The sequence below is a fragment of the Galeopterus variegatus genome, unplaced genomic scaffold (genome assembly GCF_000696425.1).
Source record: "Galeopterus variegatus unplaced genomic scaffold, G_variegatus-3.0.2 Scaffold3950, whole genome shotgun sequence".
NCBI lineage: Eukaryota > Metazoa > Chordata > Mammalia > Dermoptera > Cynocephalidae > Galeopterus > Galeopterus variegatus.
In genome coordinates this window covers 185,767-201,503 of record NW_007730061.1, presented here as the reverse complement: position 1 = coordinate 201,503, position 15,737 = coordinate 185,767, and the positions used below count along the sequence as shown (strand labels likewise).

The 15,737-nt window shown below is 37.2% G+C and overlaps 1 protein-coding gene across 1 annotated transcript in view; it reads left to right on the top strand.

Annotated features, from left to right (window-relative positions):
* Positions 1–15,737, top strand: part of ARHGEF10 (Rho guanine nucleotide exchange factor (GEF) 10) — an 89,232-nt gene that overhangs the window by 7,184 nt on the left and 66,311 nt on the right. Inside the window, exons 4-6 of the mRNA XM_008586350.1 lie at positions 498–668; positions 2,280–2,425; positions 6,248–6,423. Of these exons, the coding sequence (XP_008584572.1) occupies positions 498–668; positions 2,280–2,425; positions 6,248–6,423 (493 nt within the window). The remainder of the gene's footprint in view (positions 1–497; positions 669–2,279; positions 2,426–6,247; positions 6,424–15,737) is intronic.

Sequence of the window (15,737 nt, the reverse complement as noted above, 5' to 3'; positions counted from 1 at the left end):
TAGAAAGAGACCCTTCTATGTGAGTCAACACTGAGGGTATAGTCAGCATGGCAAAACTGCAGCACATTTAACATTGGGAAACTGATCTTCTGAAAATAGTGGCTGGACCCATCTATGCATGAGTTCATTTGTTCAACTCACTTGAGAAAAACAACCTAATCACTGTCTTGAACATAGTTACAGAGAGCACAATATTGCTAAGATTGTGGAACATTCATATTTACAGTGTCCTTTATTGTCAAGTGCTACTTTTTTTTATCAGCAATGCCATTTAATAAGTTGATTTTGTTTTTGCAAAGGAAGCTGTTCAAATGTTCAGCCAAATCGTGATTCATGTAGTTTATTATTCTTTCGCAAGTGCTTACTTTGTTTTTCCCCAGAAGTCACTGATGTCATTGCCATCTTTCCAGTTGTCAGTTTGTCAGTGGCACAATTACTTGTGGGAGTTAGAAGTGAGCACGTGACAACCGCCTACCATCCTACCTTGTTGCTCACAGGATATGTTGAAGAATACATCCAAAGGACATCCTGACAGGCTGCCTCTTCAGATGGCACTGACGGAGCTCGAAACGTTAGCAGAGAAGTTAAATGAAAGAAAAAGAGATGCCGATCAACGCTGTGAAATTAAACAAATAGCCAAAGCCATCAACGAGAGATACCTGAACAAGGTTGAGAGAGATGTTTTTCAACTCTATGCTAAAATAGTTGTTGTTTTGTACTAATAAGCCATCATTATATCAGCCACCTATTACTAATCTTTTGGAACATTTGGAATAATTCCCTTGGCCCAGAGTTTTTTTTACCGGGGGTGGATGGATACAGGATGTAGGCAGGTCAGGGAAGTTGTATGCAGAACCGTAACAGTTTCTCTTTGCATTCTTTTAGGAAAGGGATTCATACATTCATTAGATCCTCAAANCAAACATTTTTGTTTGTACCCACCTATGCACGGACTAAGCTGTAGTTATCATGAAAAAGTGTTGCAGAACACAGAAGAAGAGCAGTGTATTTGCAAGGCTATATTTCAGGTTTATATTTACAAAATCATTTTCTCACAGCAATACTCTGATTTTGTGTAGGCTTTACCATATTTATTTAAGGACCTGGTCCACAGGGAGATGTTAATTTATATGAGCTGTTAAATAATTACATATAATAAATGTAATGTAAGTTATTTTATGTAATTAATAAAATCACTTTTTGTTTTTGTCCATAGGGATAATTTCCTTTCTTATAATGACATTCAATAATTTAAGTGTGAGAACTTTATTGTAATACGTTTTAAGCCAGAGGTTTTCCCCAGTTCTCTAAATGATTTATGTATGAATTTTTATAAGCAGAAAATTGCATTCAGTTATATTATTGATATAGTTTATGATATTTAAAATCATGCTTCCCTGTACTACTTGAATGTTTGAATGCACACGTGGTGCACAGTAAGCCCAGAGGCACGGGGAGAGGAGAGTATGCATCAGCGCATGTTCATAAATACGTACGTTGCCTCATTATTCATATGGCATGTCAAGAAAAGTCAAACAGTTTGACTGGAGTCTGTGCTGACCGCTCAGAGCTGGGTAGCCAGTGTAGGTTTAGGATCAGAGAGCTGTAGATCATCTGGGCTTAAGGACTCTGAATTTTCTTTTGGGATAAATTGTTATAATAAGTATTGCTTCTATATGACTTACCATTTTATTGATTAATACAAAGCATCTTTCCAAAGACCTGATGTTATTTTGTTTGGCTCAGTGAAATAAAATATGGCATGTCATAAGAAGTTAAGATGTTTACTAAATTATGCTCACTTACTTATGTTTACTTTGGAAAAAGTAAAATCACGAAGTAATTACTTCTATTTGTAAATGTTCCTGGTTGATCTAGTGTTATAAATTGGAGAATGGTTAACTGGAGTGAAAGCCTGTGAGGAATGAAGCCTGTACTTAGAGAAGTCTTGAGTGACAGATAAAAAGGAAGGAAGCCCTCCTTTGATAGCCATAGAAATTGTGTTTACAAAGGAAAGATAGATTCCTTTCACTGTTGAGGGTAAACTGCAAACAGTGCTGTTGGAAAACATTTAGTTTTTTAAAAAAGTCACTTTCTGAGCTCTGCATAAGTCCATATATGAGGTGTGAGTGGAAGTGTATGGATTCTCTTTAAATAAAAATACCTATAAAACTTTGATGCTATAAGCTCATATCTTTTGCAAGACTTTTTTTCTTATCCTTTTTCTTTCTTGGATAAACTCGATTGTGGTAACTGTGTCAAGTGTTTTGAATACTCAGCTTCTCAGCAGTGGAAATCGATACCTCATTCGATCTGATGATATGATAGAAACGGTTTACAATGACAGAGGAGAAATTATTAAAACCAAAGAGCGCCGAATCTTCATGTTAAATGATGTGTTAATGTGTGCCACAGTTAGCTCACGGTAAGAATACATTTAATTCATCATATTAGCCTTATAACTGCATATGCTATTAACGTCTCAGAACAAGGGAATGACTTCATTCATTTTCTTATTCAAACTGAAGTGGTCTGAATACTAAAACTTAGTCTTATGATTAAGGGAAACCTTATAACAAGCTTCTTTTTAAATGAATTCGGTGTAAGTCACCAAGTCTCTGCTGGTAGGAATTAGGTACATATAGGTTTATTTACTCTTTAAATAAGGCTGATGTTGGAGCTAGAAATTGAATTGAGTTTCTTCTATAACCCTTTTAAATAACTATAGTTCTTTTTTTATTTTTATTTTTCCTTTTTGTCTTTTTTACTGACCGGTAACGGGATCGCAACCCTCGGTGTCGCGCCCGTACCGGGGACTGGCAACGGGATCGCAACCCTCGGTGTTGCGCCCGCACCGCGCTCAGCCAGTGAGCGGGAACTGGTCTCCACATGGGATCCGAACCCTCGGTGGGAGCGCCGCCACGCAGCACACTCTCCAGTGTGCCACTGGGCCGGCCCTAACTATAGTTCTTTTGATCATTGTTTAAATTTTCTTTTTATTTAGCTGCTTTTCTATAAATATATTTTCGATAATTTTAAAAATATAATTAAATTGGGTATATTCATATTTACTGTGAACGAAGAGAATGAGTAGCACTTTATCACTTCTTATGATGTTGGAAAACATTTAGTTTTTTAAAAAAGTCACTTTCTGAGCTCTGCATAAGTCCATATATGAGGTGTGAGTGGGAGTGTATGGATTCTCTTTAAATAAAAATACCTATAAAACTTTGATGCTATAAGCTCATATCNCCAGTGAGCGGGAACTGGTCTCCACATGGGATCCGAACCCTCGGTGGGAGCGCCGCCACGCAGCACACTCTCCAGTGTGCCACTGGGCCGGCCCTAACTATAGTTCTTTTGATCATTGTTTAAATTTTCTTTTTATTTAGCTGCTTCTCTATAAATATGTTTTCGATAATTTTTAAAATATAATTAAATTGGGTATATTCATATTTACTGTGAACGAAGAGAATGAGTAGCACTTTATCACTTCTTTGACTTAAAATAGTTGTACTTTGGAATTATTCTTCAACACATAGAATATTGCAGTAGGTTGAGGATATTGAAGAAGTTAAAGGGTCTTTAAATGTAGGTAGATTATAAGGTGATTGATGTAAATTAAATAAAATGCTGTTGGTGCTGTGTAAAATAATACAAGCTAAAGTGGTGCCAGCTGATAATGTCATACGAGATTCAATTGTTAAATTTTCAGAAATTTTGGGAGCCAGTTGCTGAGCCATTGGTAGCTTGGAATTATTCGCAATGGGAGTATTTATACCATGGAAATTGGCCAACACGGCAAATCAGGGCCCTCTCTTCCCAGTGAGAGCCAATATTTACCAGCACACCTCTAAATAAGACACATTTTTCATGCCTATCATCCTCATTTACCAACTGGCAAATTAGATCTGCCCACCCTCCTCACCATGACTTTAAGAGTCCCAGGCAGAGAGGAAGTATAGATTAATACTTAAGAGCTCACAGTGTGCAGACAGGCTCCTCAGAGCTGTATTCCAGCTCCACCTTCTCATAACTTTGAAAAATTACCCACTTTCTGTAAGCCTCAGACTCCTGTAAAGTAGGGATGATAATCATAAAAATGATGATGACAATGACAACAGTGATCTCACAGGTTCTTGTAGGGATTAAGGTGAGAATGTTCATTAAACTGCTAGCACGCTGCCTGGCGTGTAGCTGCCCAGTAAATAACAGTTTTATCATTGTTCCTTATCGTCCTCACTTATTTTATGACAACTGCAAAATGTCTGAAGCATATCACAATTTTAACGATCCCCCTCCTTTTTAAATAAAGAATCCTGTTTGATTCTCATCAGTGACAGCCTTTATCGTTGAATTGGCTACTTCTACACAGTGACCCTGGTGACATCCACGCACCCTTAGCTTCACAGGGGTGGAAATAAGAAGCCAGTCGTATTCCTGCTTTGGAGCCGTAACTGAAGGAGTAGGCTGGGAAAGGATGTGACTTGAGATATGCTAAATTTGGGCTGCTCTAGAGAAGTTTTCAGAGTAATGCATATCAAGAATAAGACGTCTCTACTCCTGTTTTTCTAGTATTGTATTATGAGGTGCTTCCTGCAGTATGGAGACCGTTAACATTTATTGAACAGAATGTCTTCCAAGTTTAATTGTCCAGGAAACTCCCCCTTTTCGAGTAACACCTGTTAGTTCTCACTGAGCTGGCCTTAGGGCACAGCTGACTCATCCCCACTTCCTCACCCACAAATCAGGGATATTCATGCTTGTCCTGCCTACCTTGGAAACTATAGGGGTGAGACACAGGATTGTATATGTGAAATGACCTTGTAAGCAGCAAAGTCCTGTGCAAACATGGCTGTTTCTTGTTGAATCTTGTCCTTATTCGTAATCAATATTTGTCTTGGTGTGGCAGGTGGGCCAACTGCTGCTCCCAAACCACAGCAGTGTCAGCCCCACGGAGGCCCGTGCTGAAGAGGGGCTGAGCAGAGTCGGCCCTTGTACGGTTTAAAGTTAGAATTCTCAAACTGATGGAAGTGATATGCCTTAAGGATGAATAAAAATTGATACTTTACAAGTAATTTAGTTGTGTTTACTACCAAGGGTATTTCTTAAAATAATGCCACACCCCACCCCACCGCCATAGATGACATGGTTTGAGCTTGTTTTTTTACAAAGTGCAGTAATGAGTAATAATTCATTTCTCATTGATGTGTTGCCAGCATGAGATTATCAGCAACGCTGCCCAAGGGTGATGAGATGAGGACCCACTTTGGTTAGGCTAAAATGTTCAGATAGCCCCCAAGAAGACTGGTACAGGCTTTGTGGGCACCATGATTCCAAACTTTCTCTACAGGAATGGAGATTTTAGATTCACAGTGGAGGAGTAGAACTTTTGTTAAGAATTCACATGCATTTCCATTTTTTTTTTTAAAGTGAAGGCACACTCTCACTCATAGAATACCCAACGTGTTTTACTTCTTATTGTGTCTGAATTGTGCCTCCTTCCCTTTCTTTCTCCACTTGGACTAGATGTGGTACTAGAAAGTGAAATTTTCTGGGCCCCGAGGGAAGTGGATACCTTGGGTGTGGATTGTCTCTTAATAAGTGAAATATTTAAGTTTAAAGCATAGGATCTGACATTTTAGTTATTCTTCTCTTCATTTTGATTTTTTAAAATGTACCTTGAAGAAAAATGAAATGTGATTATCACTCAAAGTAAGAACAATGGTTGCTTCTGGAGGGTTGGGGTTTTCCTGGGCATGTGGAGGACTCCAGGGTGTGCTGGCTGGCAGCAGTATGGCCTTGACCTGGGTAGAAGCTGCACAGATATTTGTACTAGCATTGCCTGCTGGACTGTACATGGGTGTTTTCTGTGTTTCACTGCATGTATATTCCATTTTATAATAAGAATTCTCCAGAATACTCGAGCATCTTTGGTCATATAGTCATCAGTAAGCCTCCAGTTCCTTCCTTTTAAGCTTTTGTGGAAAACCTTTGAGCTTCCTGGGGAGTATGTCACTTGGCAGCTCTCCCCCATGTTTTCTGGATGAGAGAGTGAAAAGAGACCCCACTCTCTCATCTAATTGGAGGCCTCACTGTGGAACCAAATGGTAACTACTCTTAAGAAAGTCAGAAGTAATATAATTCAGCAATTAAAATGTTTCTCATTTGGATATCTAAGGGATGAAATGCATTGTAACTTGTTCATGTAATTATTCATAAAATGACCATCTTCTGGCTGTTTCAGCACCTCACATGAAAGCAGTGCTATAGCCAGCCAGAGGTACTTACTGAAGTGGAGTGTTCCTCTTGGACATGTAGAGGTCATAGAATACTGCAATAATCCAGGTGCAGGAGAACACAGCAGGTACCCCGCTGTGCACGTGCCTGAAAGTCTGGCGGTGGTTGCTAATGTGAAGCCAAGTAAGTGACACTTTTATTAATGTTCTTGCAAGCAGTGGGGCTGGCGTAAACTGACAGAAGTAGGCTCTAATTCCTCAGCATCCAAGTTTAAAATGGTACATCTTTTGGGATAATACAGTCTTGACAATCTATTTTATGTTGTCTAATGTGGCCAAATCGGTTGCTAATCTTTGAACTTGTTCCACCTGTTGCTGGGCCTCCTTTGGGTTTATAGTTGAGCACTGTGGCCATTTGGAAATGCATTCAGTCACCCCAGTTCTCATCTCTGTTTAGCATTCCCCGTTAAGCAGATTAGGACTTTAGTGCTGCTCTCTCTTGAGCATACATTGAATTGACGCATAGGAGGCCTTAGACTTTGTAGACCTTGGTTATAGCCTCAGCTCTGCTTTACTTCAGTTTCCCCATGAATGTAGTATTTGTCCATGAACTTCACAAAGTGAAATGAAAGAAAGATGTCATGGTACTTTGGAAATGTTTTATCATTGCATAATATTTATGATTATTATTGCTAAGCAAACTACAGATTTTGATCTTAGTGGAAAAATTATTACCTTCTCCTCCTCCCCCCCCTTTTTTCTTCTTAATCCAAATAAAGACTGGGTAAGTTTTATTCACTTTTTGGCCTCTGCCCCTGAATTGTGGAGCAGTTAAAATACAGCGAATGGGAACTTTCAGTAAACCTTTTTATATATTAAATGAGCATTAACCTTTCAGATTATTTTGTTTCTGGTGTGTTCAGAAGCAAGAAAGGAACTTTTAAAACTTTTAACCTTTCTAGTTGAATATGCGTGTTCATCTGGATTTGTCGGATCATGACATAATGAGTATTTATGTTTCTAATTTGGTATGAGATCATTTCAACTTTTCTTATTCCCCTAATGTGAATAGTCATTCAGTTTGGTAACCTGCCTAGTAGGCTAATTGTTTGAATGTATTATTACAATTGTTAATCTCTTGAATTGCCAAGTACTAAATCATACTCCCATTTAAAGCAATATGCAGCTCTGTCGAACTCTCTCACTAATAAACAAAATACAAAACTGTATCCCAGATATTCAAAATGAGGTATGTATGGAGGGGTGCTATGGAGAGGGGAAGAGGGAGGGAGGGACAAAGTGGGGCAAGAAAGAGAGAAATGAGTTTTCAAATTGAGATGACTCATTAAAATTTTATTTAAGAGCAAATTGAATGTCTCGTTAAAAATTCTTTGAAATCTTTTAAAATTATTTGGAAATATCAGTTGCAAATTATGTTTATGTTTTGGTTTTGTGAACAGAAATGCCTTTGTGTACTTTGTAATGCTAGCAGTCTTAAAATTGTTTGTAATTCCAATCGCCTGCTGTGTTCAGATAGCTAAAGATGACTTTGATCCATAAGATAGTTACTGTGAACACACAGTGTATTGTAGTGTAATGCAGCATTACATTTTCTTTGTTTTTTTATTTATAACGTATAGTGAGCTAGCTCAGAGTAAGGTTAGAATTAGTTAGCAGTTTAAAAAAGCATAAAACAGAGTGACTTAACCAATTTTAAAAATATTATATGATGAAATAAACTGGCATAAGCTTATTACTGCATTTGAGCCCTAAATATGTGAACTTTCCATTAGCTACAGCAAAAGGAGACACTTTGGGTATAGACTAGTTCTCATTGTATATTAAAAAGAAATATGTCACATTAGACAGTAAATCTTTTTTCTTTATTCTGAATTCAAGGAGAACTTTGTTGTCATATCCTAAGTTAAAGGGACTTTGGAAAATTCTTGAAAACATACATGATTGTGTTTTGCCATCTTGTATCGATTTTGTTTTATTGTATCTCTGAAAAAGCAGTTTTTCATGGGGCATCTTATACACTGTTTTAAGCGGAGAATTTAAGTGAAAAACTTGCTCTGCCATCGATAGAGATTTGTTCTGCTACATTTTCTGGGGAAAACCTGTGCCTCGGTCATACCATTATCTAATCCTCATTTATTATTAACGTTGATGGTGGAGTGTAACACCTTGCAGTGTGATCTAGTATTATAACACCTTTATTTTAAGAAAGAGAATTTAAGTGAAAAACTTGCTCTGCCATCGATAGAGATTTGTTCTGCTACATTTTCTGGGGAGAACCTGTGCCTCGGTCATACCATTATCTAATCCTCATTTATTATTAACTTTGATGGTGGAGTGTAACACCTTGCAGTGTGATCTAGTATTATAACACCTTTATTTTAAGAAATTAAAATATTGGTAACTTAATGAGGGACTTTATCTGAAATTAATTAGTCCTGAAGTTAGTGAATTCTTTTGCTGATTCTGCCAGTCTTCATTGTTTCCCCTCTGGCTGTATAGCATGCCAGTATAGGTGCCCAATAAATATGTGTTGAATGAATGAATAGAAAAATGCAGTCACCAGTCAGTATTAAGTTTTTCATTAAACTGTATCTTTCCACCCATCTGTTTATTAAAGGCCTGTTCTAAACTAAGACCTATGTCCTTAATCCTCAAATGAATAAGGCAAAGGCTCTGCATCCTGAAGCTCATGGTAGAAGGGGACAGGGTTATTAACACATAAATATAACACAGTGTGAAACATTTCTTAATAGAAACAAATGCAAAATACTTTGGGCAAAGGCTCTGCATCCTGAAGCTCATGGTAGAAGGGGACAGGGTTTTTAACACATAAATATAACACAGTGTGAAACATTTCTTAATAGAAACAAATGCAAAATACTTTGGCAGCTCAAAAGGAGATAATTTTCTCAGAGAAGAGGCCTTTAAACTTAGATTTTGAAGAACGAGTGGGATTTCAGTAGCTGGAGAATGGGGGCACATTGATTAATTGATCTGTGCATTTATGCATTTATTCAGCTGATAACTATTGCCCAGCCACCTGCACCTGTCAGCCAGCCTGGGGCATATGAAAGAGCATGTGGCTCAGGGAGTAGCTGTATGGTTAGACCCTCACAGTGTGTCACAGTCCCTCCACATGGGGGAATCAGACCCATGGTTGTCTATTTGGGGGATACAGTCCCATCCATAAGCATATAAAACTGAAAAAGGCTTCTGCTGAGACCATTAGAGTGGTATACTGCATAGACTTTATTTTCCCCCCAACTTTATTGAGGTGTAATTGACAGACAGAATTATATGTATTTAAGATGTGTGTGTGATGCTCTGATATACATATATATTGTGAAATGATTATCATAATTGAAGTACTTGACACATCCATCACCTCACTATTTTGAATGAAACTGTTAACTTAGCTGGTAACTAATGTCCCCAGCAGCTGAGAGACCTGGACAAAGAGCACCAGCATGAGACCTACCTGCGTACGTCCCCTTAAGGCCTTCATGCCTTTAAAGGTCGGATGGCAGGGCTTCAGTGACACAACCAGGATGTGAAAGTTTAAGAGTGTTTGTTACTTACAGACCCTGGGGAGTACACAGCATGCCTGGAGGAGGCCACCTACACACGGAGGTCAGGGAGTGCAGACAGAGAGAAGGGGACCTGTGAGCCAGTACCTTTACTGGGTCCAGGGTGTTATCAAAACAGGTTTCCTGCAGGGGGCTTTAATTGGCCCATTTAAAGCAAGTGGGCAGGAAGTAACTTTCACAAGCAAATGCCTGAGTGGTTCATTTAAAGGAAGCTGCTGGAAAGCAGGGAGCCCAGCCTGCTAGGCAGGAGAGATGCCTCTAAGTCTGTATCTCTGGCCACCGGCTGCAGCCATTGGGTGGGGTATAGTTGAAAGTTTTTGTATCTGTGTTCATCAAGGATGTTTGCCTGTAATTTTCTTTTCTTGTAGTGTCCTTGTCTGGCTTTGGTATGAAGGTAATGCTGGCCTTGTAAAATGACTTTGGAAATGTTCTCTCCTCTTCAATTTTTTGAAAGAGTTTGAGAAGGACTGGCAGTACTTCTGTAAATGTTTGGTGGAATTCACTAGTGGACCATCTGGTCCTGGGCTTTTCTTTGTTAGGAAGTTTTTGATTACTGATCAAATCTCCTTGTTATTTATTGGTCCACTCAGATTTTCCTTATCTTCATGATTCAGTCTTGGTAGGTTGTGTGTTTCTGATAATTTATATGTTTCTTCTAGATTATCCATTTTATTGCCATATAATTTATAGTGATCTCTTAAGATGCTTTGTATTTCTGTTTTATCAGTTGTAATGTCTTCTCTATTATTTACAGTTTTGTTCATTCGAATCATCTTTCCTTTTTCTTGGCTAGTCTAGCTAAACTTTTATCAATTTTGTTTATCTTTTCAAAACCCAACTCTTAGTTTCATTGCTGTGTTCTATTTTTCTCTTCTTTATTCAATTAGTTCTGCTCTAATCTTTATTATTTCTACTAACTTTAGGCTTACTTTGTTTTTCTTTTTCTAGTTCCTGAGTTGTAGAGTTGGGTTATTTATTTGAGATATTTCTTTTTTCTGAATGTAAGCATTTATAGCTATAAACTTTCCTATTAGAACTACTTTAGCTGAATCCCATAAATTTTGGTGTGTTATCTTTCCATTTTTGTTTGTCTCTAGATATGTTTTTATTTTCCTTTTGATTTCTTCTTTGATCCATTTGTTGTTGAGGAATATATTGTTTAAATTACACATATTTGTGAATTTTCCAGTTTTTCTCCTTTTACTGTTTCTAGATTCATACCATTTTGGTTCAAAAAGGTACTTGGTATGATTTCAGTATTCTGGAATTTAAGACATGTTTTGTGGGCTGACATATGATCTTTCTTGGAGAACATTTCATATGCGCTTAAGAAGAACGTGTGATCTCCTGCTGTTGGATGGGATAGTCTGTATATGTCTGTTAGATCCATTTGGTCTATAATGTTGTTTCAGTCTACTGTTACCTTATTGATTTTCTGTTGGGGTGACTTATCTATTATTGAGATTAGGGTATTATTGTATTGCTGTTTCTTTCTCTTTTCCATTGTTTGTTTTTACATTATATATTTAGGTACTCTGATATTGGGTGCATAAATTATTATGATTGCTATAGTTTCCTGACTAAACAACCCCTTTATCATTATATAATGACTGACTTCGTGTCTTGTGACAATTTTTGACTTAAAGTCTGTTTTGTCTGATACAAGTATAGCCTCCCTGCTTTTTCTTTTTCTTTCTTTCTTTTCTTTTCTTTTTTTTTTTTTTGATTGCCATGGAATATTTCTTTTCATTCCTTCACTTTCAGCCTATATGTGTCCTTAGAGCTGACATGAGTCTCTTGTAAACAGCAAATCATTGAATCTTGTTTTTATATCCATTCAGCCACTCTGTGTCTTTGGATTGCGGAATTTAATCCATTTACATTTAAAGTAATTATTGATAAATAAGGATTTATTGCCATTTTATTAATTGTATCACTTTTTTCTTCTGCTTTCAAAATTCTCTCTTAGTCTTTGACTTTTGACAGTTTAATCATAATGTGTCTCAGGGTAAACTGTTTTAAGTTCAACTTATTTGGAGATTTAGGGCCTAATTTCTGTTGCCACATTTGGGAAGTTTTCAGCCATTATTTCTTTAAATAAACTCTTTATCCCTTATCTCTCTCTTCTCCTTCTGAGATTCCCATAATATATACTGCTTTGCCTGATGGTGTACACTAAATTTTGTAGGCTTTCTTCACTCTCTCTCATTCTTTCTTTTTTTTCTTTGTGCTCCTCTGACTGGATACTATCAAATGACCTGTCTTCAAGTTCACTGATTCTTTGTTCTGCTTGGCCAAGTCTTCTATTGAAGCTCTGTATTGAATTTTTTTTTTTTTTTTGGTGACCGGTAAGGGGATCGTAATCCTTGGATTGGCGTCGTCTGCACTGTGCTCAGCCAGTGAGCGCACTGGCCAACCCTATATAGGATCCGAACCTGCGGCCTCGGCGCTCCCAGCGCCACACTCTCCCTAGTAAGCCACGGGTTCGGCCCCCTGTATTGAATTTTTAAGTTTAGCCTTTGTATTCCTCAGCTCTAGGATTGCTGTGTTGTTTTTTATTTTATTTTATTTTATTTTGTCAATATACAATGTGGTTGATTATTGTAGCCCATTATCGAAACCTCTCTCCCTCCTCTGTCTCCTCCCTCCCTCCCAACAACCTCATATCTGTTCTCTTGTTGTATCAACTTCAAGGAATTGTAATTGTGTGTCTTCTTCCCTTCCCAACCCCCCAGTTTATTTGTGTATTTATTTATTTATTTTTAGCTCCCACAAATAAGTAAGAACATGTGATATTTCTCTTTCCGTGCCTGATTCATTACACTTCATGTAATTCTCTCTAGGTCCATCCACGTTGCAGCAAATGGCAGTATCTCATTCTTTTTTACAGCAGAGTAGTATTCCATTGTGTAGATATACCACATTTTCTGTATCCACTCATCTGATGAGGGACATTTGGGCTGGTTCCAACTCTTAGCTATTGTAAATAGTGCTGCAGTGAAAATTGGAGAACAGGTATACCTTTGACTTGATGATTTCCATTCCTCTGGGTATATTCCCAGAAGTGGGATAGCTGGGTCATATGGTAGATCTATCTGCTATTGTTTGAGGAGCCTCCATACCATTTTCCATAGAGGCTGCACCATTTTGCAGTCCCACCAACAATGTGTGAGAGTTCCTTTTTCTCTGCAACCTCGCCAGCATTTATCATTCACAGTCTTTTGGATATTAGCCTGGGGTGAGATGGTATCTCAGTGTGGTTTTGATTTGCATTTCCTGAATGCTGAGTGATGTTGAGCATTTTTTCGTGTGTCTGTTGGCTATTCGTCTGTCTTCCTTGGAGAAATGCCTATTTAGCTCTTTTGCCCATTTTTTAATTGGGTTACTTGTTGTTTCATTGTAAAGTTTTCTCAGTTCCTTGTATATTCTGGATATTAATTCTTTGTCAGATGTACATTTTGCAAATATTTTCTCCCACTCTGTTGGTTGTCTTTTCATTCAGTTGATTGTTTCTTTTGCTGTGCAGAAGCTTTTTAGTTTGATATAATCCCATTTATTTATTTTTCCTTTCGTTGCCTGTGTTTTTGGGATTGTATTCATGAAGGCTGTGCCCAGTCCTACTTTCTGAAGTGTTTCTCCTATGTTTTCTTTAAGAAGTTTTATTGTTTCAGGGTGTATATTTAATTCTCTAATGCATTTTGAGTTAATTTTAGTATATCCTGAGAGGTACAGGTCTAGTTTCATTCTCCTACATATGAATGTCCAATCTTCCCTGCACCAATTACTGAAGAGGAAGTCTCCTGCCCAGCATGTAGTCTTGTTGCCTTTGTTGAAGATCAGATGGCTGTAGGTGCATGTGTTGATATCTGGATTATCTATTCTGTTCCATTATTGGTCTGTGTGTCTGTTTTTATGCCGGTACCATGCTGTTTTGGTTATTATAGCTATGTAGTATAGTTTAAAGTCTGGTAGTGTTATGCCTCCAGCTTTTTTTTTTTTTTTTTTCTGCTCAGAATTGCTTTGGCTATTTGTGGTCTTTTGTTATTCCATATAAATGTCTGAATGGTTTTTTCCATCTCAGAGAAAAATGTCATTGGAATTTTGATGGGGATTGCATTGAATTTGTATATCACTTTGGATAGTATGGACATTGTCACAATGTTGACTGTTCCAATCCAAGAGCATGGGATATCTTTCCATCTTCTTGTGTCCTCTTTAATTTCTCTCAGCAGTGGTTTGTAGTTCTCATTATAGAGATTTTTCACATCCTTGGTTAACTCTATTCCTAAGTATTTTATTTTTTTGGTGGCTATTGTAAATGGGCAAGCTTTCCTGATTTCGCTTCCTGCATGTTCACTGTTGTAGAATAGAAATGCTACTGATTTTTGTGTGTTGATTTTGTATCCTGCAACTTTGCTGAAATCATTTATCAACTCCAACAGTTTTTTTGTATAGGCTTTAGGCTGTTTGATATATAGGATCATGTGACCTGCAAACAGGGACAGTTTGACTTCATATTTTCCTATCTGGATGCCCTTTATTTCCTTCTCTTCTCTGATTGCTCTGGCTAGTACTTCCAACACCATGTTGAATAGGAGTGGTGAGAGTTGGCATCCTTGTCTAGTTCCTGTTCTCAAAGGAAAAGCTTTCAGCTCTTCCCCATTCAGGATGATATTGGCAGTGGGTTTGTCATATATGGCTTTAATTATGTTGAGATACTTTCCAGCTATACCTAACTTTCAGAGAGTCTTTATCATGAATGAATGTTGAATTTTATCAAATGCTTTTTCAGCATCTATAGAGATGGTCCTTGTGTACGATTTTATTAATATAGTGTATCACATTTATTGATTTGCATATGTTGAAACAACCTTGCATCCCTGGGATGAATCCCACTTGATTGTGGTGTATAACTTTGCATATGTGTTGCTGTATTCTGTTAGCTAGTATTTTATTGAGGATTTTTGCATCTATATTCATCAAGGATATTGGCCTGTAGTTTTCTTTTTTAGTTGTATCTTTACCTGGTTTTGGTATCAAGGTGATATTTGCTTCATATAATGAGTTTGGAAAAATTGCCTCTGTTTCAGTCTTTTGGAATAGTTTGTAGAGAATTGGTGTCAATTCCTCTGTGAATGTTTGGTAGAATTCTGCTGTGAATCCATCTGGTCCTGGGCTTTTCTTTGTTGGGAGCCTTTTGATAACTCTTCAATCTCTTTGATTGTCTGTTCAGATTTTCTGCATCTTCTTGGCTCAATTTAGGTAGTTTGTGTGTGCCCAGAAATTTATCCGTTTCCCCCAGATTTTCAAATTTGTTGGCATATAGTTGTTTATACTAGTCTCTAATGATTCCTTGTATTTCAAAGGTATCAGTTGTAATATTACCTTTTTCCTTTCTAATTTTTGTTATTTGGATCTTCTTTCTTCTTTTTTTAGTTAGCTGTGCTAATGGTTTGTCAATTTTATTTATCTTTTCAAAAAACCAACTTTTTGATTCATTGATCTGTTGTATCATTTGTTTTGTATCGTTCTGCTCTAATCTTAATGATTTCTTTCCATCTTCTAACTTTGGGTTTGGATTGTTCTTGTTTTTCTAATTCTTTAAAGTGAAGTATTAGGTTGTTCACTAGCCATCTTTCCATTCTTCTGAAGTAAGCATTTAATGCGATAAATTTCCCTCTTGGTACTGCTTTTGCAGTATCCCACAGGTTTTGGTATGATGTATCATTGTTTTCATTAATTTCAAGAAATTTTTTGATTTCCTGTTTGATTTCTTCTTGGACCCGTATGTCATTAAGTAGAATGCTGTTTAATTTCCCTGTGTTTGTGTAGTTTCCTGAATTTCATTTGTTATTGATTTCTTATTTTAATCCATTGTGGTCTGAAAAAA